At 40.6% G+C, this 22620-nt stretch overlaps 1 protein-coding gene and 1 pseudogene across 2 annotated transcripts; both read right to left on the bottom strand.

Moving 5' to 3' along the window:
• Positions 1-404: 404 nt before the first annotated feature.
• Positions 405-1340, bottom strand: LOC127456020 (cholesterol 25-hydroxylase-like protein 1, member 1; annotated as a pseudogene).
• Positions 1341-7147: 5807 nt separating this feature from the next.
• LOC127456132 (uncharacterized) lies at positions 7148-22215 on the bottom strand. Of its 2 annotated transcripts, XM_051724474.1 has the most exons (12): positions 22075-22215; positions 17536-18255; positions 17160-17219; positions 17021-17073; positions 16728-16872; positions 12590-12948; positions 10209-10437; positions 9858-9975; positions 9640-9751; positions 9324-9435; positions 8505-8617; positions 7148-7719 (listed from the first exon to the last, which is right to left on the bottom strand). In XM_051724474.1, the coding sequence occupies exons 1-12, from the start codon at positions 22102-22104 to the stop codon at positions 7650-7652; spliced, it is 2121 nt and encodes a 706-aa protein (XP_051580434.1). In that variant the 5' UTR covers positions 22105-22215; the 3' UTR covers positions 7148-7649. The 2 variants fall into 2 exon arrangements, 1 of the variants encoding a protein (XP_051580434.1); XR_007899797.1 differs by lacking the exon at positions 9324-9435.
• Between the last annotated feature and the right edge of the window lie 405 nt (positions 22216-22620).

The following is a 22620-nucleotide window of genomic DNA, read 5'->3' as shown; positions in this document are numbered from 1 at the left end:
GTGTGGAGTTAGTCCAAAAACCTGCAGTTCAAGTGAACTGGAGACTCTAAACTGCCCTTAGGTGAGAGTGAGAGTGTGAATGTGCATGTATGTGTGTATTAGCCCTGTGATGGACTGGCCACCTGTCCAGGGTGTTTCCCTGCCTTTGGCCCAAGACAGCTGGGATAGGCTCCAGCACTACCCGTGATCCTACACAGGACAAGCAGCTACAGAAGATGGATGAAAGAATGAAATTAAGGATTTTAAATATGGCAAAAACAGTAATGTTTGTGCTGCCTACACTATATTCTGTAGTGCAACAAAACATCTTATTTAAAAATATTAATGGACTGCAAATAAAGTGCTCATGAAATTTCACAGTAAACTATTTACAATAAAATATAGTTTATTAATTATAACCACATAACAAGAAAACAGAAATTAGGTATAGAAAAATACAAGTACTGACATGCTTTTATATATTTACAATTTAAAGGTTTGAGTAAACACATCTACTTTTCTTGATCACTTCGAAAGCTCTTTTGAGTCCATTTCACAGTAATGGCAGTGCCAAAAAGTCTGTCCCAGTGACTAAAGAAAGGTGCAAATTTGCTGCTGGGTTTCTGGTGATGCATGTCATGGGCCATAGCGTCCCCAAGAAGCCCGAAAGGAACCAGATGGCTGGACGTCCAGGGCAGGTCATAGCCAATATGGTCCTCCACAGACATCCAAATGCTGAAAACAGAGATGGTCCATACAGTTAGTGGATGGCATTTGAGCAGGATGGGATCAAGGTTGCTTCAGAAGCCCATGGTCATCAGCTCCACAGCACTGAGGTGCTGGGTGGACCAGGAGAAAGGGGAGATATAATTGTGATGGAGGGCATGGACCCATTTGTACAGGTGAGGATTCTTGTGGTGCACCATGTGCCAGAGGAAATACTGGCCATCAAAGACCAGCAAAGCTCCCAAACTGCCTGAGAACAACTCCCAAATTGTTGGAGCGATTGCAGGCAATAGAGCTGCAGGTATCACCATGTTGGTGATCAACACAGCTGGTACCACAAACACCAGATGATTGTACACTGCCGTCCTTAGAGTTTTCAGCATCATGCCGATGGTGGGAAACCGCTCCTTTTGGGTCTTGTATTTAAAGAGAGGTGCTTTCTCTCCAAGGAGATCCAGGACTGCAAAGGGGACACTAAAGATGAAGTAGCTGGAAAAGGCAAGCAGCACAGGGAAGAATGGTGAAGAGACCAGCGTGTAGTGCTGGAAAAACAAGTGGTCCCACAGGGGCTGTAGGAGGCGGTCTGAAGCCGTGGAGGTTGGGAGTTGAAGAGCATCTTCACTGATGTTCCACATCTTGGTGCTGAATTGAGCAATGGCAAGTAAATGCTGAGGAGTAATAAATCCCAGCCCTATTTATGTTACTGGGCCAGACTTGGAGCTCCTGTAAAGCATTATAAGGCACTTTCTCCTCACTTTCTCTCTCTCTCTCAACCACCAATCCACAGTGCAGTTTTTTTTTTTTTCATTGGTAAGGCTATGTTATGCAGGATTACTTCATCCAAATCCTAGAATATAATCCTAGACAAGAATATATCCCATTTCTACTGCCCTTTAATGTCTGAGTTCTTGAACTGATCATTTGTCTTCATTTTGCCAAATCTAGATCATACAACTTTTAATGGAACTAAATGTTTAAATGTAACTTGTGATTCTACTTTTCAAAAGTTTGGAAGATATTTTCAATATTTTTGAAAGAAATTCATCTTCTGATCAGAATGCATTTAGTTGCTGAAAACAAAAAGTCAAAACATTAGTGATGTTGCAAATTATTATTACCGTTTTCAATAACTGTGAAGGGAAAGTTCCATTTTTAGCTGTCATTACTTTGGTCTAAGAAAACACTGTATTCACTAAATTATATAATGTGCTAATTTGGTAATAGAGAAATCTTTCTTATTATCTTAGCACAGATGAAAACGGTTGTACTTCCTAATGAAGTGAGGAAATTAGTTTGAAAAGTATTATGGATGGAAAAATTTTAGTTTTAATTATTGTGGGAATAGCTTGATCATATGGTCTATAAAATGAATCAATTATCATAAAAGAGTAACAGAAAGCATGATACAAATGATGATGATGATCATCATGATGGCGCTGTGGATGGCTGCCTCGGTGTGGAGCTCCTCAGTTCTTTTGTCGTTTTTGTTTGTTTGTCCTGTGTTTAGTAATCTTTTTCCAGTCAGTTTTAACAGAGACAAACTGCTGAACATTCGACAGCATGTACCAGACAATCTTTTCCCGGTTTTCGAATATTCAGACGTTTTGCTAGACATTTTAGTCGGAGGTGCAGCTCTGCTGTTCAAGAGACGCAGGCGAGGGAGACGAGCCGGCGCGCTGGTCAAACTCTGTTGGCACGGATTTCGAACAACGCTACCAAGTATTCACTTAGCGAATCTCCGCTCTCTTCCTAACAAAACGGATGAACTACATCTCCTCACCCGCACAAACAAGGACTTTTCAACCTCTGCTGCCTTGTGCTTCACAGAAACCTGGCTAAGTGAAGCCATTCCAGACAGCGCGTTACATCTGCCGGGCTTTCAGCTGTTCAGAGCGGCTCGCATCGCGGAGTTAACGGGGAAAACGAGAGGCAGTGAAACATGCTTTTATATCAATGAAAGTTGGTGTACAGATATAACAACGTTACAGAAGATGTGCTGTCCTAATTTGGAAGCACTCTTTATTAACTGTAAGCTTTTCTACTCTCTGCGGGAGTTTTCCTCGTTTATTCTGGTGAGTGTGTATATCGCGCCAAACGCGTGTGTGAACACAGCGCTGCAACAGCTGACTGATCCGATCACAGACAAAGAACAACAATACCCGGACTCAGTTATTATTATTCTTGGGGATTTTAACAAAGCAAATCTCACACGTGAACTGCCCAAATACAAACAGCACATCACATGCCCCACCAGAGACAGGAACATACTGGATCAGTTACACAACAATAAAGGATGCATATCGCTCTGTCCCTAGAGCAGCTTTGGGACTCTCTGATCACTGTCTGGTTCATCTTCTTCCAACCTACAGGCAGAAATTAAAATCAACCAAGCCAGTAGTAAGGACTGTAAAGAGATGGACCAATGAAGCAGAGTGGAAACTACAAGCCTGCTTCGATTGCACGGATTGGAGTGTTTTTGAGGTTGCAACCACAGACCTGGACGAGCTCACAGATACTGTTACATCATATATCAGTTTCTGTGAGGATATGTGCATTTCTACTAGGACTTATTTAAAGTTCAACAATGACAAACCGTGGTTTACAGCAGAGCTCAGGCAGCTTTGTCAGGCCAAAGAGGATGCTTACAGGGGTGGGGATAAAGTCTTGTACAATCAGGCCAGGAACACACTGAACAGGGAAATCAGAGTGGCTAAAAGAAGATACTCTGAGAAGCTGAAAAACAGGTTTTCAGCTAATGACCCTGCATCAGTGTGGAGTGGCATGAAACAACTCACAAATTACAGGACTCCTACCCCCAACCCTGTAGGGAACCAACTGGCTGACGACCTGAATGTGTTCTACTGCAGATTTGAAAGGCCCAATCTCACACCCCACACCCACTCTGACCTTCACTTCACACAAACACCAACACCTCCTGCAACCCACCTCCTCCCCCCTCCTGCTACTCAACCTGCACTTAAGATCTGTGAAGATGATGTGAGCCGCGTCTTCCGGAAACAAAAGACGAGGAAGGCTTCAGGCCCAGATGGCGTCTCACCAGCGTGTCTTTGATCCTGTGCTAACCAGCTGGCCCACATCTTCACACAGATCTTCAATAGATCACTGGAGCAGTGTGAAGTCCCATGCTGCCTCAAACGCTCAATCATTATTCCTGTCCCAAAGAAACCAAAAAAATCACAGGACTTAATGACTACAGACCTGTCGCCCTGATGTCTGTGGTCATGAAATCATTTGAGAGACTGGTGTTGGCCCACCTGAAGAACATCACTGCACCCTTTCTAGATCCCCTTCAATTTGCTTATCGAGCAAACAGGTCTGTGGATGATGCAGTCAACATAGGATTGCATCATATCCAGCAACATCTGGACAGACCAGGGACATATGCAAGGATCCTTTTTGTGGACTTCAGTTCAGCTTTCAACACCATCATCCCAGCTATACTCCAGAATAAATTACGCCAACTCTCTGTTCCCATGTCTATCTGTCAGTGGATTACCAGCTTTCTGACGGACAGGCAGCAGCTTGTGAGACAGGGGAAACTCACTTCTAGCACCTGTACAATCAGCACTGGTGCCCCCCAGGGATGTGTGCTCTCCCCACTACTCTTCTCCCTCTACACCAATGACTGCATCGCCAAGGACCCCTCTGTCAAGCTCCTGAAGTTTGCAGACGACATCACTGTCATCGGCCTCATCCGAGATGACGATGAGTCTGCTTACAGAAGGGAAGTTGAACAGCTGGCTGTCTGGTGCAGTCAAAACAACCTTGAGCTGAACACGCTCAAAACGGTGGAGATCATTGTGGACTTTAGGAGAAACACACCAACACTGACCCCCCTCACCATTCTAAACAGCACTGTGGCAGCAGTGGAGTCATTCAGGTTCCTGGGCACTACCATCTCACAGAACCTGAAGTGGGAGACCCACATTGACTCCATTGTGAAAAAGGCTCAGCAGAGGTTGTACTTCCTTCACCAGCTGAGGAAATTCAACCTGCCACAGGCGCTGCTGATACAGTTTTACTCAGCAGTCATTGAGTCTGTCCTCCGCACTTCTATGACTGTCTGGTTTGGTTCAGCTACGAAATCAGACATCAGAAGACTACAAAGGACAGTTCGGACTGCTGAGAGGATTATTGGTTGCCCCCTGCCCCCCCTTCAAGAACTATACACTTCCAGAGTGAGGAAAAAGGCTGGAAAAAGCACTCTGGACCCCACTCACCCTGCCCACCACCTTTTTATACTGTTGCCTTCTGGCCGACGCTTCAGAGCTCTGAGCACCAGAACCGTCAGGCATAGGAACAGCTTTTTTCCCCTCAGGCTATCCATCTCATGAACAGTTAAATTGCCCCATTGAGCAATAACTATGTGCAATACACAGTTTTGTCTTTCTTATATTTATCCAACACATCCAACCTCTTCTGCCATTTCATTCCTCTGGGGGGAAAAAAAAAAAAAAAAAAAAAAGCACTGTACATAACAGATTTGTATTTGCACTGTACATAACACATTGTATTAGATTTGCACTACGCATGTGTATGTATGTATGTGTGTGTGTCTGTACGTATGTATATAATTAGTTTTATTTTTTTATTTTTTATTATTATCATCTATGTCTTGCTGCTGTTTTTGTATTGTTGTACACTGGAAGCTCCTGTCACCAAGACAAATTCCTTGTATGTGTAAGCATACTTGGCAATAAAGCTGATTCAAATGTATGAATGTGTGAATTATATTAATAAAATGACAGCTAGAATGCATTTAAGGTCTGCTAAGCTGTCATTGCTGCACTTAGAGAATTCTTTCATGAACAGACAGTTTCAAGAATAGCCTACAAGATTATAAATGTATTTACTGTCGTTTTGGACCAATTTAATGCATCCTTGCTGAATAAAAGTACCATTTATAGTGATTTCAAACTTTTGAACGGTAGTGTGTCTTTCTGTAATTTAACAAATAAACATAAAACATAAACCCTGATAATTCAATTGAAAATATCTGATCACTGGCAGACAAATCAAGATGTTTTGTGCTTGATAAATGAAGTAATTTAATCTGTTGTTAGATTGTCTGAAAGGGATAGTTCACCCAAAAATGAAAATTCTCTCATCATTTACTCACCCTCATACCATCCCAGATGTGTATAACTTTCTTTCTTCTGCTAAATACAAATGAAGATTATTAGAAGAATATCTCAGCTCTGTAGGTCCATACAATGCAAGTGAATGGTGGCCAGAACTTTGAAGCTCCAAAAAGCATATAAATGCATCAAAAGTAATCCAGTGGTTAAATCTATTGACCCGTTTCAGTGACATCACGTTTTCCCTGCAGCCACCATATCTGTGACCATCAACGGGAGAAAACAATGGCGGTGAATGGAAAAACACCTGTAAAACGATATCAAGAAAAACCTAAAAAAATGCTTTTGATCCATGCCAAGTCCCACGAAAGGTGTAAAGAGGTCTTAGGTCAGCACAAATATTGCCAAATTTGACTTTCGCGGACATTTAAATACATTTTATCCACAATTTACCTCCGTACGGCGGCGAGTCTAATGCGTGACCAGCGAGTACACACGCCTACAGGTACATCACCGTAAACATCTCTCATTCAGAAGTTACAAATGTTTGTGTTATTTTCTGCTCTAATTTGGACAAAATATTACAAAACGTCTGAGATGTTCCCATCTGTATGAATGTAAGAGCTGCATTTAACTCATGAGAAATACACAGAAAGCAACTGAGGCATATTAGTGTACATGACAAATATGTTTACATTGTATCGCCAAAAACAAAAGAAGAATGTGAAAGTGAACGTGGAGATTTATAGTAAAAACTGACTTAAATATTGATCTGTTTCTCACCCACATCCATCATATCGCATCTGAAGTTACAGATTTAACCACTGGAGTTGTATGGATTACTTTTATGCTGAGCTAATGTGCTTTTTGGAGCTTCAAAGTTCTGGCCACCATTCACTTGAATTGAATGGACCTACAGAGTGGAGATATTTTTCTAAAAGCTTTGTGTTCTGCAGAAGAAAGAATGTCGTACACATTTGAGATGGCATGAGGGTGAGTAAATGATGAGAGAATTTTCTGTTGTGGGTGAACTATCCCTTTAATGTTTATCCAATACTAATGTTTTAATTTTTCAGGCACTAGAAATTAGAAATGTATTAGGCATTGACTGACTGATTACTTGCAGAAAGATGACAGCAATCACCAATGATCCAGCAAGGATCACAGACTTTAACTTCTGCAGTGTAGAATAATAAACAATTTTGCATTTCCCAACCCATATTTCTCCCACGTCAATGAATCCACCACCCCATTTACCCAGGTGTTCATACAATTTATGTTTTCTAATGAGTGGTATTTTTATGTTCGCTTATTGACAAAAATAAATAAATAACAAAAACAACTTAACATTTTACACAATTTTATTTCAATTATAGAAACTGTAGAGTAATAAAGATTTTTCATTTTTTTGCTTATTGCACTAATACATTTTGGACAAAAAGTAGCCATAATAAGATTTGTGGTTGCATTTTGAAAAATAACTTTTTTGGAGGGGAGGTTTACCAGTGACTAATGTTCTCCAAAATCTCACCTCAGAATGATTTCAGTCTTTTCACTAGCATAATTTCAGGTACTCTTAAGCTATTTAAAACTAAAGTGTGAGTGTAAGTATGCATACATAAGTACATTTATTTCTACTAGAAAGCAAAATTCATTTGATTTAGAAGACGTAAAAATATCAGTTACAGTTTAACTAGTTAAGCCCACAAAAGCTGTCAAATATATATATTTTTAATTCATTTTACACTTCAAGAAAAAAAATTTTTTCAGGGCATTTAAAGATGATTTCAAGACCTGTTTAATGAATCATCTGAAAATAAAATCAAATGTCTTCTTTGTCTTTGTTTACTTATTCTCTTTATTTGTTTTCTTTGGGACGGTTTTAGATGTGTTGGTGTATTTGTGCCGGTCATTCCTGTGTAGAGAAAGAAGACAACAGCTACGGTTCATGGGCAGTTCATAGATAACAAACACGCACTTTGTACAGTTCATGACCAGGTAATTTCCAAGTCGGTCAGAAAACATGGGTCACAAACAGTTTAGAAGCATAAAAAGATGGCAATATAAATTTACATCTGCCATACTCTAGCCAATGAACTAACATTAAATTGTTAGTTCATAGTAAACATTTCTCTAATTGTGCTTGCGTGCACTGATGTTATGAATCAAACGCTTTTCTCCCCAATTTGGAATGCCCAATTCCCAATGCACTCTAAGTCCTCGTGGTGGCGTAGTGACTCGCCTCAATCCGGGTGGCGGAGGACGAATCTCAGTTGCCTCCGCATCTGAGACGTTAATCCACACATCTTATCACATGGCATGTTGAGCGTGTTACCGCGGAGACATAGTGTGTGTGGAGGCTTCATGCTATTCTCCGCGGCATCCACGCACAACTCACCACATTCCCCACCGAGAGCGAACCACATTATAGCGACCACAAGGAGGTTACCCCATGTGACTCTACCCTCCCTAGCAACCGGGCCAATTTGGTTGCTTAGGAGACCTGGCTGGAGTCACTCAGCAAACCCTGGATTCGAACTCGCGACTCCAGGGGTGGTAGTCATGGTCTTTACTCGCTGAGCTACCCATGCCCCTTTCAAATGCTCTTTGAGTCAATTTGATGTTGCAACATTGCTCATAACCCTCTATACTGAAATACTACATAACAGTGTCAGATAGTGTGGGGAAAGCAGCATGTACCTGCTCATCTTAATCTTGTTCCGACAGCCCTGTCCACCCTCCCAGTGGCTTGTGTGGGTTGCTCTGGTCATCATACTCCCACAGCCTACACATGGCTTAGCATTGCTGTATGGCTAGAGGGATAAAAACAAAACAAGAAGTCGATGGTTTTACAATGGAGTCCAAAGGTGTGAGATGACTAGTGAAAGTGCTTTATTTTTCTCATTTAAAACAATGTTTTTATTATATTATCAGCACAACAATTTGAGTGAAAAGAAGAAACAAAATATCACTATGAATTTCAGAGTTTCTTAGTATTTGGTATATTTTGCTTGATTGACTCCCAAAATTTGTGTAAAACCTGGTTATTTATGTTATCTCATCTGATTTGAGAATGTTTCAAAGTGTGCTTCAGTGGAAGCAAGGAAACCTGACCTTTTTTGTGAAAGAGTTAACATCATCAGTGTCACAAATTTGCTTATTTGATTAGTGATCAAGAAATAGTGCAGAATTGTAAATGTTTCTTATTCATATAAGGTCATAATGTTTCTTATAACTTCACTTCCAGGTTTAAATTAGAGGTGGTGTCAGACATTTGGACCCCACTGCAAGTATACAGAACCCAAAATGTTTACTCATTCTTGTTACTGGATCATTCCAATTTGACCTGGCTTTTAAAATGTGGGTCACATCCTTTTTGTTTGACCCACTGAGGGGTAATATTCCCATTGTTTCAAAGAGTGTAAATACATAAAACCTGCCTAATTTCAATTTGTTTAAGGGGATTTAAGGTGAATATAATACTCATTCTGCCAGTCTGGAAGAGTTAGGGCAGCTGACCTGCTCTTTGGCACAATAACCACAGATCATTCTGGTGGCCAGCTCCATTAAATGATCCTGATCCTCATCATGGCACTGATCGCATGGGTAAGCCCGACCACAGCAAGGGAATCTGATGGGAGAAACCATCAATACAACAAAGCTGATCTAAAAATGAGCCAAGCGCCCTTTGTAGGTCAAATAGGGAAGGCGAGATGACTTGTCAGGCCAAAAACTAGACAAAGCTTTTTCATACAAAACAAACCTCTTAAAGACCCAGATATTGTATGCCTGGAATGTAATTCAGTGGAACAAACGTGTTGTTACCAATAGTTACCTAAGCCACCGGTGACTTTGTTTGTAATGCTGGCAGGCACCTTTCTCGGGTAGAGGTTTCCCTTGCTGAACGGCGGGGTCTCTATATCGTCTAGGGTATTGAGCAGCTCCTCCTGTAAATTAACACATCACTTTATTGCATGACTAACTCTGAAGCAACAGCTATAGTGTCAATGATAACTACACAGGATTTGTGAGAATATAGGACAAAGTTGAGACCTGTCTGATTTCTGGACTCTGGATGAATGTACTGAAAGCGTGTAGACTCCACACAAATGCTGAGTTTGGTGTGACAATTTTGGCAGTTATGTTCCTTGTTTTGCCCATAAGTCAGATTCTAGAGAGAAAATGTGACAATTTCAAACGCTAAAGGTAGTGCCAGCTATCAGTTTACATCTCCAGAAACACATATCGCTGATGAGATGTGTTCTTCTATATTCTTACTTCTTATGATAAAAAGTATCTAGATGAACATTGTATATACACATTAGACTGATTTTCACTGCACAGAAAATAAAATCTAAAAAAAATTATGTGAATGTAACTGTCTCCTATGAATCATTCCCAGACCTGAATTGTGTCCTCCTTGTTGCAGTTAAGGCAACCAACACTGAACTCAGAGTCTTGCAGTACCAGGTCTACAGGCACAGCTGCGTTAAGGTCCAAATAGCCCAACACATCATTGTAGTGGTGCAGCATACTTGGCCTGAAAGCAGCTCTGACCCCTGCTCCACATTTATCGCAATGAGCTGTGCAGGTCACACGCCCATTCAGTGTCAGGTCAGCACTCACTTTACACCTACAGTATGGAGATGGGGGGGCACATGGAGTACTTTGTGCTTTTGTCTGAGGGCAGTTTATTTTGCCCTGTTTACACCTGGTATAAACATCCAGCTTGGGTGATCCAATCACAAGTAGACAGCACTGAAAACATAAAGGGGTCCAAAATGTTTTGTGGTTTCGACCACTCAAACCATATCCGAAGGGGTAAGAAATGCATGTGACCACATCGCATTTGTAATGTAAAGGCCAAAGTATGCTTTGTTTTTTTTTCTACAGTGTGCCACGTGGACTGCCTGCATCTGTGCACATCGCCTGCAAATACACATCCTGTATGACTACTAAAGAGTCACAATGTAGTCGTAAGGCTAGGGTAGAGGTACATCGATATATATCGGTTTTACCGATTAATTGGTGCCAATAGTTGCTTTTTTGAACTATTGTTTGTCTGCAAAAATCAATGCCGATGTTTTTTTTTTTTATTATTATTCCTGCGTGTTCCTCGGTGCTGGAGGATTCTACAGTTAAAATGGCTTAGTTTAGAAATATAACAGCAGCCTCTAGAGGTGAAATAAAAACACTCACAACTTGTGGGGATTTGCTGACTCTAAATCTCTCATCAATGATGATATTCATCCATATTTTTAACCTCACTTCAATGTTTGTTTTATTATTTTGATTAGATAGTCAAGTGTTTTAAATTGAAGCGAGGGCAAGCAAAGAAAAATGTGACTATGGAAACGTCCCCTGTTAGCACATACATCGTGTCTCCAACTTCATCTCCTGTGAATAACAATAAACCTTTTCATCATTAACCCTCATCTGGTAAAATATATATATATATATATATATATATATATATACACACACACACACACACACACACACACATATACATATACACACACACACACACACACACACATACACAAAACCCTTAAATGGATAGTTCACCCAAAAATGAAAATTCTCTCATCATTTACTCAACCTCATGCCATCCCGGATGTGTATAACTTTTTTCTTTTGCAGTACACAAACGAAGATTATTAGAAGAATATTTCAGCTCTGTAGGTCCATACAATGGAGTATGTCATGAGCATTATACTCCATTCAAATTTGTTCTAATTATCATTGGGGTTTAGGTTTAACAATAAACTACATCTGTGATTTTATTCATTTTGTAGCCATCTTCATCTTGTAGCCTCTGTTGTTGTGCCCATCATAGTAAGGACTAAGAATTATTTTTTTACATTCAATAAATACAATTTTAAAACTATTGGCCGAATAACTGGTAACTTGGTCTTTTCCACCACCTTAGTTATCGCATCAGCAAAATACTACTTAGGTATATGTTGCTTTTCTGTGTTCCGTTCTGTCTCATGCAATGTTGAGCACTCAGTCTTGACTCATGCGCACTACCACTGCTTTGTGACTCATTAATAGCACAGTCAACGTACTGTGCGTGCTGATGACAAAACCTGCATCACGTTTATTGTGCGCAAGATATACTGGCATGTGGAAAACCAAAGTACACTTTGGCCTGTAGTCTGTATGTTGCAAATGGGTCCATATGGTCAAAAAAACTTATACTTTGAAAGGCTGAGTGCTCATCCTAATGAAAACGGCAAAGGCCCGCCTTCTCAGACAGAGTTATATACGGCTTTAAAAACAAACAAAAAAAGCAATCATATGATTGAAAAATCTTGAAAAGCCCATCAATATGCAGCACAAGACTTCACAGAATATTCTCACTAAGCCTTAAATCAGCATCATGTGAAGCACGTTTAAGTTCAGTTAATACAGCCACTCGAAATGCCACATTTGTGGTGATATTAAAATGTAAGTATATTGGGAGCAACATTGTCCCAATCTTTTTGTTCTTCTTTGACATGTTTGTGCTTAAGAAAGATGCAGTAACACACTGACATTGTAAGTGATATATGTTGCTATGAAATCAGAGATCCTCCACTTGACAAAAGACGCATTTGTGACGCATGTTAATATGGCAAACTGTCTTAGCTGACCACTTGTGATCGGATCATCCGAGATGGATGTTAATACCAGGTGTAAATAGACCACAGTTCTGATACAGCATCTTTGATTAACATCTAAAGACACATCCGCAACTGTTGGAGTTTGCTAAGAACACAGGAAAAAGGACTGAAATTCACCTGCTGCACTGAAGGGACACTGCGATCTCTCTGGCCAGCACAGTAGCTGTTTGTTCTCCCAGTCTGAGCCCCATTAGTTTAATCTCAGTGCCTCTCCGTCGTTCTCTGGTTTTAATGTTCTCTACCTGATGGCCACCTTCCTCTCCATCACTACCGAGAGCAGCCGCCTCCTCCTCTTCTCCAGCTTCATCATGCTCTTCTCCTTCCTCCTCCACATCTTCCCCTGAAGCCACAGTGATTGACACTATACGCTCAGGAGTGTCAGATTTTTTGGCTGAGCTCTTAAAAACTGTGACCTTGAGTTGCTCATAGGGGACGAACTGTATTCCAGCCCTCTCTAGGTCAATGTCTTTTTTCAACTGGGAAGAGAGATTTGAGAGTGATGATTAGTACTTGTGATTGGCTCTCTCTGATGAGAATATTTGTATACTGTTTAAGACCCCATAAAGTCAAAATTAGAGTTTTGTGGCTTTTAGTATATGTCTATTGGCTTTGAAGCCATCTATATGCTAGTGTTCTCCGAAAAGTTAACAAAAGGAGCTTTAAGCAAATATGTGCATTTAAAATTTCCAGTCTTTCTTGTCCAGGAAAATAAACCAAAAATATTCATGACTCATCATGCACTTACTTGTTTTGTCCAATCAAATGCTCTCTAATAATGAGAATATCCCTCCCCCTAACACTACTTCTGACTAGCGATAGCAAGTAGCAAATCACGTGCATGGCTGTTATGTAAACTAAAAGCTATTGACTGTTTAAAAACAAAAGGGGACAAGACTTTTGATATGTCAGTTTCAAAAGGAAATATGTCAATACATGAAATAAAACTGTATTTGTCAAGCCATTTCATGGGGTCTTTAAAGTTGCACTCTATTGTAACAGGTAAACCAAAGCATAATTATTTTTCATATTAATATGAGAAACCCACCTCTAATAGGAGTGCTCATATTAGGAGTAGGTGATATGACCAAAATCTTATATCACAATAAGAGTAATTTTATATAACGATAATGATATATATCATGTGTCAGATGATAAGAATATTTAGCGCTTTTAAAGCAGCAAACACGCGATGAAGGTCATTAAATTTGCTTGGGTGGTCGCAGAAAAAATTTAAATGCCGGAAAAACCCTGTCTATGTTTCTTCAATTCTCTCAGGTTGAGTTCGGATTTACATAATGCCCATTCTACTCATACTACTTCTGCCATATAAGGCAGAAATAGTAAGAGTAGTATGATAGTATGCAATTTCGAACTCAGCTCAAGTCTCAGGTGAAGCCCTGCCCACTGATAGATATGCCCATGCTGCGCACACGGATATTTACATATAGCGATATACACGATATGGAAAAAAAATCTATCGACAGACACTTTATATCGTCACCACGATATACAATGATCAGCCACAACATTAAAACCACTGACAGGTGAAGTGAATAATATTTATTATCTCGTTACAATGGTACCTGTCAAGGGGTAGGATATATTAGGTAGCAAGTGAACAGTCAGTTCTTGAATTTCATGTGTTGGAAGCAGGAAAAATGGGCAATCGTAAAGATCTGAGCGACTCTGACAAGGGCCAAATTGTGATGGCTAGACGACTGGGTCAGAGCATTTCCAAAACGGTAGGTCTTGTGGGGTGTTCCCAGTATGCAGTGGTTAGTATCTACCAAAAGTGGTCCAAGGAAGGACAATCGGTGAACCGGCGACAGGGTCGTGGGCGCCCAATGCTCACTGATGCGCGTGGGGAGAGAAGGCTAGCCCATCTGGTCAGATCCCACAGAAGAGCTACTGTAACACAAACTGCTGAAAAACTTAATGATGGCCATGACAGAAAGGTGTCAGAACACACAGCGCATCGTAGCTTGCTGCGTATGGGGCTACGTAGCCGCAGACCGGTCAGAGTGCCCATGCTGACCCCTGTCCACAGCCAAAAGCACCAACAATGGGCATATGAGCGTAAGAATTGGACCATGGAGCAATGGAAGAAGGTGGCCTTGTCTGATGAATCACGTGTTCTTATAGATCATGTGGATGTCCGGGTACGTGTGTGTCGTTTACCTGGGGAAGAGATGGCAGCAGGATGCACCGTGAGAAGAAGGCAGGCTGGTGGAGGCAGTGTGATGCTCTGGGAAACCTTGGGTCCTGGCATTCATGTAGATGTTACTTTAACATGTACCACCTACCTAAAGATTGTTGCAGACCACGTATGCCCCTTCATGCAATGGTATTCCCTGATGGCAGTGGCCTCTTTCAGCAGGATAATGTGCCCTGCCTCACTGCAAAAATTGTTCAGGAATGGTTTGAGGAACGGTTTGAGGAACATGACAAAGAGTTCAAGGTGTTGACTTGGCCTCCAAATTCCCCAGATCTCAATCCGATTGAGCATCTATGGGATGTGCTGTACCAACAAGTCCAATCCATGGAGGCCCCACCTCGCAACTTACAGGACTTAAAGGATCTGCTGCCAACGTCTTGGTGCCAGATGCCACAGAACACCTTCAGAGGTCTTGTGGAGTCCATGCCTCGACGGGTGAGAGCTGTTTTGGCGGCACAAGGAGGACCTACACGATATTAGGCAGGTGGTTTTAATGTTGTAGCTGATTGGTGTATATCATCATATCGCCCAGTCCTAGCTCATATTAGTTTGGGCTTAAACACTTTTGCATTTTTTCTCAAACAATTAACAGATGCCAGACAACAGAAGTTCTGATTAGGCATGAACCAACCAAAAAGACTAGAGGAAAGTAACAGTGTCCTGCAAAAGAAAATGGATCTGATCATATTATAGACAGTTGCTCATGTTGACATGACTGGATTCAAACGGCTGTCCAAGCATTTAAACTCGTGCGACCCCAGTCCACATGCGTGGACGTTGTATTTTGGTTTTACTATACACTACGCATAATTGAAATTATTTAAACAGACTGAATGCTGTTCACAAGACTCTAAACTGTCATTTAAGGGTTAATCGTCTGCCGCACTGAATCACGTGACAAAACAGAAAGGCATCGATTTCCGTGAAGCACTTCTACAGGCACAGAGCTAACAAAAGTGCCTCTGGTAAGAAACCTCCTTGAGTTTTTACTGAAATCTGTTTGGGTGTAAAGAGTTGCTTTTCTAGTTTTGTTTGATATGCCGCTTTAAAAAATGCATAAATTTTTCACGCATCAGCGCGCTGATAAACATGATATCCACATATACGTGTATTGTGGGACATTATTCCCTCTAAAGTTGAAAAAACATATTAGTTATTTTGAATAACTTTCAACATTAACACATTTGTAGGTCATTTCGCTTCATTTTAATTTACTGTAAAAAAAAAATCTATTTTATTTTGTTATCACTATAGAATACGATTCTATTCATTAACATTAGTAAATGCATTCCTATATTCACTGTGCATTTTCATATTGAGAATCAATGGGTTCATCCAAAATCTGAAAAATATTGCTTTCAGAGACATTATATGGAGTTAAGATGAAAATAAGGCGCATTTCAAACTGTTCAGAGACCAGTGCAGACAGACAGCATGGGAGCAAGGGAGCATCCTGTAGCCTTCTATGCAGTTAAGTGCATTCAATGCTAATATGCAACCAAAAGTTCAGTTTCAGGCTGCAGATGATGTTTGGATGACTCAACATGTTTGACAAACATGGGACAATGGACTCAGTACATGGATTCAGAATTCATAATGCATAATTTAATCTCAACATGGTTGGCAGTGAATGGATGATGCTGGACATTACTTTAAATCAGAATTAATTTCTGATGTAATGTCTGTAACGTCTCAAAAACATGAATAACCAACACTCCTGGAAACATAATAAACAAAAATTGATTTAAAAAAAAAAGTATATATATATATATATATATATGACTTTCTATAGCTTGGTATTATTTAAAATGTCAAAACTTAGTCCCGCTGTCCACATATTCAGAAATTTTAGAATTTATTTTTTATTTTTTGCTTGTTTATTAGGAGCTACTAGCTACAAATCAAAAAGGTTAATGGAAAATGCACACAGCAGTCACACTTGGTTCTCAGGATGTTAATCAGAGCCAGCAAATCCATCCATAGGTTACATACCAAAGTACATCTTTATACTCTCAGATGAGCACATAAAAGAAGTCTCACCTGTCTGGCTCCGTCAGTGAAAAGTTTCTCCATGCTACGGTCCAGCCAACGTAAGTATGGCCTGAACAGCAACTCAACCCTGCCCATCAGCTGATTAGTGGCATGTTTGGCCTTTAACCATTCTTCTGAGACTTTCTGAACATGTCTGCATTCACATATCATAAAATAATACAGTCCTTCGGTTTGAAAAAAACATGATTTGAATGGATTTACATTTTGGGGAAAACAATGCCATTCAATTTCTATGCAATAGCCCAATCAATCGAACCAAAACCAGCTCCAGTTTTTCTCACCTCCCCATGAGTAATGGTAAGTCCTGGTCCTCTGGGACATCCACAGTGAATACCTATGATACATTAGCATAAATCTTGTAAATAGGGCAGATTAATAAGTATTAACATTAAATATAAGTATAATTTCAAACATGCACACCTCTTGAGGATATTTCTCAGGAAAGCTGACCATGATGTCAATTTCATTTAGGTCAAAAGGCTGCAAAACAGAAAACAATAATCATTACAAAACTACTTATAGTTCTCATGGATAAAATTTTCTCATCTGTACATTCGATATACCGGGCAATTCTGTTGTAATTGCAATGCATTACAATATATGTGTATCTACGTAAAAAGATCCAATTTATATCGGTGTATGACTCCCAAAAACCCCCAAAATACAGAAAACAAACCACAACTAAATAGATCAGCAAACTGTTGCTCCCCCGAAAAAATCTGAACACAACTCATGTATACATGTTGTGCTACATGCACACACTGCCATTACTCTTATCTAAAAAATATGTATTTACCCAGTCGGGGTCTGTGGCCTGCACTGCGACTCTGTAGTAGGTTAACTGGCCGTCTTCTCTCTCCTGGACTATGAGCTTGTCTTTTGGGAATCTTTTCATCAGCTGAGCGACTTCAGTGGCTCTTAGCTGCTTGCAGACTTCTTCAGTAAGATCAGCCAGCTTGGCCTGCTCTTGAGTTTTTGGAGGACGTGTGGCCGGAGCAGAGGGCCTAAAGCTGCTCCTCTCTCTTGGGCCATGAGGCTGGTCCTCCAAAGGTGGAAGTTGCTGGGGGTGCCAGAAGCGACAGCGGTTCTCCATAGCACAAAACCCTGAAAGGAAGTAGCGGCAGGGTCTTCTAGATCTCTCTTGCTTCACAGGAACAGGTTTTTGGCTGGATGGGGGCGGATTCTCTTCTTTACCAGCGTGGCCACTTTCGCTTGACTGCTGCCGAGGTTCTGATGGGTGGCCATCCGCATTTCCTTCCTTTTCTTTATGTTCTGTCTTTGGATCTGAGCTGTCCTCTACCTCTTTCTGTGCATATGTGGCTGCAGTTCTCTGGTGAAGAAAGCGGCACCTCTTCCCGTAATAGCATCGTCTGCCCTGACAGTAGAAACGGCACAATTGCTGCACCTGACCAGCCTTCTGCGGAGTGTCCTCATTACTTTTCTCCTCATGGCCTGTGTTTTCGTTTTCAGTTTCTGTTGACAAGGACAAGGCTGTTTCACTCTCAGGACCCAACGACTGTAAAACAAAAAATCAATCAACATGCTGTTTAGAACATCTGTTATGTGATAATGTTATATGCAACATGCAATTTTGGCATTGAGGGCATGGATAACCTTCACATTGCCATTAAAAAGGAATGTTCAGATTGAATGCATTTAGTCAACCTTGGCAAATGGCTGTCATTGAGAGCCTTAAAGGAACAGTTCACCCAAAAATGAAAATTCTCTCATCTCTTACTTTCATAACATCCCAGATGTGTGTGACTTTATTTCTTCTTCTGAACACAAACAAATTTTTTTAGAAGAATATCTCAGCTCTGTAAGTCCATACAATGCAAGTCAACAGGGTCCAAAAAGCACAAACGCAGCATAAAAGTAATCCATACAACTCCAGTGGTTAAATCCAGATCTTCAGAAGCGATATGATTTCTCATATCTCACGTGTGTGAGAAATAGATCAATATTTCAGTCATTTTTTACTATAAATCTCCTCTTTCAAACAGTCCTTTTCTCTCCTAAGATTTCTTCTTCGTTTTTTTTGCGATTCGCATTCTTCATGCATATCACCACCTACTGGTTAGAGAGAATTTATAGTAAAAAAGGACTTAAATATTGATCTGTTTCTCACACACACCTATCATATCACTTCAGAAGACATGGGGTGCTTCTCATTTCTTCTCATTTGTTTTCTCACTCCTCTGTCTTACAACCTGTGAACCTGAAACCGATAAAAGTCCGAAGTACATATACATTTCTAAATGCACCGCGACGAGGATGGAGGACAGTGGAAGCCTTCCGAGGACGTTTGAGTGAGGAAGCAAAGGTGCATCCAATACGGAAGACTTTTTAGTCGAAGCACCTGGTGCATGCATAAATTCTCCTCCCCCTTCACATCTGACACAACTCATGTTTCACCTTTGCAGCTTAAAGGTGCTGTAAGCGATTTTAGCCAATCTACTTACACGAGACTGAGCCATTGGATTAGCCACGCCCCCTCTTTCCAAAACACCGCACTCCAAAGTTACCAAATGAGCTTCTGACATCGCGCAGAAACAGTTATTAAAAACAACAGCAGCAAAATAGCGCCCTCAACTGACAAATGTTATGAACAACATGGTTTAAAAATGGCAGTATGTCTCAATAATTCGCTGCAACTACAACACTATGAGAACGTGCAAAATGATTGACAGGTCAAAAGCGTCACTGCCCGTGGTCCAAGGACACATTTTTGCTTGCTGCTTACAGAGTCAAGAGCTGTCACACAGACAGGTGAGATATCTTACAACACTTATTTCAGTAATAAGCTTTATGTGAAACTCCGGGCTCTAGGCTTAAACAGCTCGCTGTGCAGCTGGATCCTGGACTTCCTGTCAAGCAGACGCCAGGTGGTTAGAATGGGCAGCAACATCTCCTCATCACTGACCCTCAACACTGGAGTCCCACAGGGCTGTGTTCTCAGCCCACTCCTGTACTCCCTGTGCACACATGACTGTGTGGCAACATATAGCTCCAATGCCATCATTAAGTTTGCTGATGATACGACGGTGGTAGGTCTGATCACTGACAATGATGAAACAGCCTACAGAGAAGAGGTACTCACTCTGACACGCTGGTGTCAGGAGCACAACCTCTCCCTCAACGTCAGTAAGACAAAGGAGCTTGTGGTGGACTTCAGAAGAAAAGACAGAGAACACAGTCCCATCACCATCAATGGAGCACCAGTGGAGAGAGTCAGCAACTTCAAGTTCCTCGGTGTCCATATCACTGAGGAACTCACATGGTCCGTCCACACTGAGGCCGTTGTGAAGAAGGCTCATCAGCGCCTCATCTTCCTGAGATAGCTGAGGAAGTTTGGAATGAACCGCCACATCCTCACACGGTTCTACACCAGCACTGTAGAGAGCATCCTGACTGGCTGCATCACTGCCTGGTATGGCAATAGCACCGCCCACAACTGCAAAGCCCTGCAAAGGGTGGTGCGAACTGCCAGACACATCATCGGAGGTGAGCTTCCCTCCCTCCAGGACATATATACCAGGTGGTGTGTGAAAAAAGCTCGGAGGATCATCAGAGACTCCAGCCACCCGAGCCATGGGCTGTTCTCACTGCTACCATCAGGCAGGCGGTATCGCAGCATCAGGACCCGCACCAGCCGACTTCATGACAGCTTCTTCCCCCAAGCAATCAGAGTTCTGAACTCTTGATCTCTCACGATCAACATACATCAGCACCGCACTTTATTAGTCTTATTATCTCACACTGGACTGTCTTAAATTATATTCTCTCTTAACAACACACTGGCAACTTACTATCAACCGACAGCCTGAATGTCACTACAGTACAATACAACCTATTGTATATTTTATATATATAATATATACTTTTTTTATTGTATAATGTGTATTCTATATTGTGTGTATGTGTATTCTATATTGTGTGTATTGTATACTGTACAATATTCTATATTGTGTGTATTGTATAATAATATACAATATACAGTATATGTATATTGTTTTGTGTGTAATTATGTGTATATTAGATATAACGACTTTCACGACCGCTATGTTGCTCGGAACTGCACCCAAGACTTTCACCCACTATTGCACTTGTGTATACGGTTGTGTGACAATAAAAGTGAAGTGAAGAGTGAAGTAATATCTCTCAGGGAGTAGGAAAAATTTTTGCGTACCTTTCAATTAAAAAAATTGCTTACAGCACCTTTAAGTAATTGTCACATACTTCAACAGTGCAGTTTGAATTATTAGGATTTATTATGAATGTATTAAAAAATCAAGTTTCATCAACATAACAGCAAGTGCTCCGAGGTAATGGAGCTGCGCAGTGATGGTGCTTTGAAGTGGCGCTTGAGTGAGCAGGACATTGCAATTTACAAATCAAAGTCTTGCTTCGATTCCGCCGTCCTAATTTTCTTTCCTTGCATCCTTTCCTCTTTTCCTAAGGAGGAGGAGTTAGGAAGTGAGGAAAGGTAGCAAGGAACAGAAACGAGGATGCACAATTTTAGAAATGAAAAGCAAACGTGAATACTGGAGTCGTAGATTACTTTTATGCTGCCCTAATGTGCTTTTTTGAGCTTCAAAGTTTTGGACCCTGCTGGCTTGCATTGTATGGACCTACAGAGCTGAAATATTCTTTAAAAAAAATCTTTGTTCGTGTTCAGCAGAGGAAAGTAAGTCATATGCATTTGGGTTGGCATGAGGGTGAGTAAATGATGAAAGAATTTTCATTACTGGATGAACAGTTTCTTTATCTGCGAAATCCTAATTTATGATAATTTTGAGGGATTTTGAGGCCACAATGGTGACCAGTTTGTCACCAAATGTCATGCACTTTGTACAATTATTTTCACATAAAGTTCAGCCAAAGTACGGCCACTGGAGAAAGGATATGTAATTATTCTAAACCTTTCAACAAAATAACACGAGCGTACTTAATTGTAAAACATTTGTTTAAGCAGCAGGGTTGTGCTTTAATGGGGGGTCAAGAGGTGTATATAACGAGGGCCTTATATAGGGCCTTAATGAGGTATTTTCATAATTTGCTTTAACATACAGGCTTAAAGTTTGGTTTAGGCAAATAAATGCGACACGTTGTACTATAAAGTACCACGGGTCTCCCTGTTAACATGCTTGTAAACCTACTTAGCAGGAGGTGTTTTCATAATACTCGAAAAATTGAACTATGAATTCATTTAGATCAGGAAGTGCTTTCATAGCAATGTAATGATGAATTACAGCACTAAACAAACAAACAGAAATTACTGATGGTATTTTCTAAACTTCATGGATGTCACCTAATACAGAGGCTCGCCACTTACCTGTACCACACTCGCACTTTCTGACTCCATAAGATCGGATACCACCTTGCTGTCAGTGTAAACTGGACTATTCTTCAACTGTTAGCGCTGTGTGCCAATGGCAGCGCTAACTCGTGATGCTAACATAAACATACGTTTCGAAGATGCACTAGAACAAAAAAGTTTCCCTCCTCTAAGCGGCGCTGTGCTGGCTCAGAAAGCGGAATCACCCTTTGACCCGCATTCAAATCTCAGAACTTTTTTAGTTTTACTGCAGACATTTGCATATTAAAAAGTCTAATCATTTAAATCTAGTCATTTCAAAGGATTGTTGCCTGAAATAAAAATACAAATTCGCGTCTGCAAACCTTTATAAAATTAAAATAAAAAAAAAATATCTAAAACTGTTATTGGTCAAGCCTGACCAGCGCAGAGAAAATTAACAGGTACCACGTGAAAAGCCGTCTCTGTGTGGCGTTTCAGTGGCCGCTTAAATAATAATTTACTCATGAAAATGATACTGAGAAACTTTAAACACTATTGAATTGAAAATAAACTTGTGAAGAG

This window comes from Myxocyprinus asiaticus, chromosome 18 (assembly GCF_019703515.2).
Source record: "Myxocyprinus asiaticus isolate MX2 ecotype Aquarium Trade chromosome 18, UBuf_Myxa_2, whole genome shotgun sequence".
NCBI classification, from domain to species: domain Eukaryota; kingdom Metazoa; phylum Chordata; class Actinopteri; order Cypriniformes; family Catostomidae; genus Myxocyprinus; species Myxocyprinus asiaticus.
This window is presented reverse-complemented; position numbering and strand designations above follow the sequence as displayed.

Coding starts and splice junctions, on each gene's coding strand:
- LOC127456132 (XM_051724474.1), bottom strand. CDS start 22,104: ATGGAGTCAGAAAGTGCGAGTGTGGTACAG. Junction 17,074..17,159: donor CTGAGAAATATCCTCAAGAG/GTGTGCATGTTT, acceptor AATGTATCATAG/GTATTCACTGTGGATGTCCC. Junction 9,752..9,857: donor AGAGTCCAGAAATCAGACAG/GTCTCAACTTTG, acceptor GTTAATTTACAG/GAGGAGCTGCTCAATACCCT.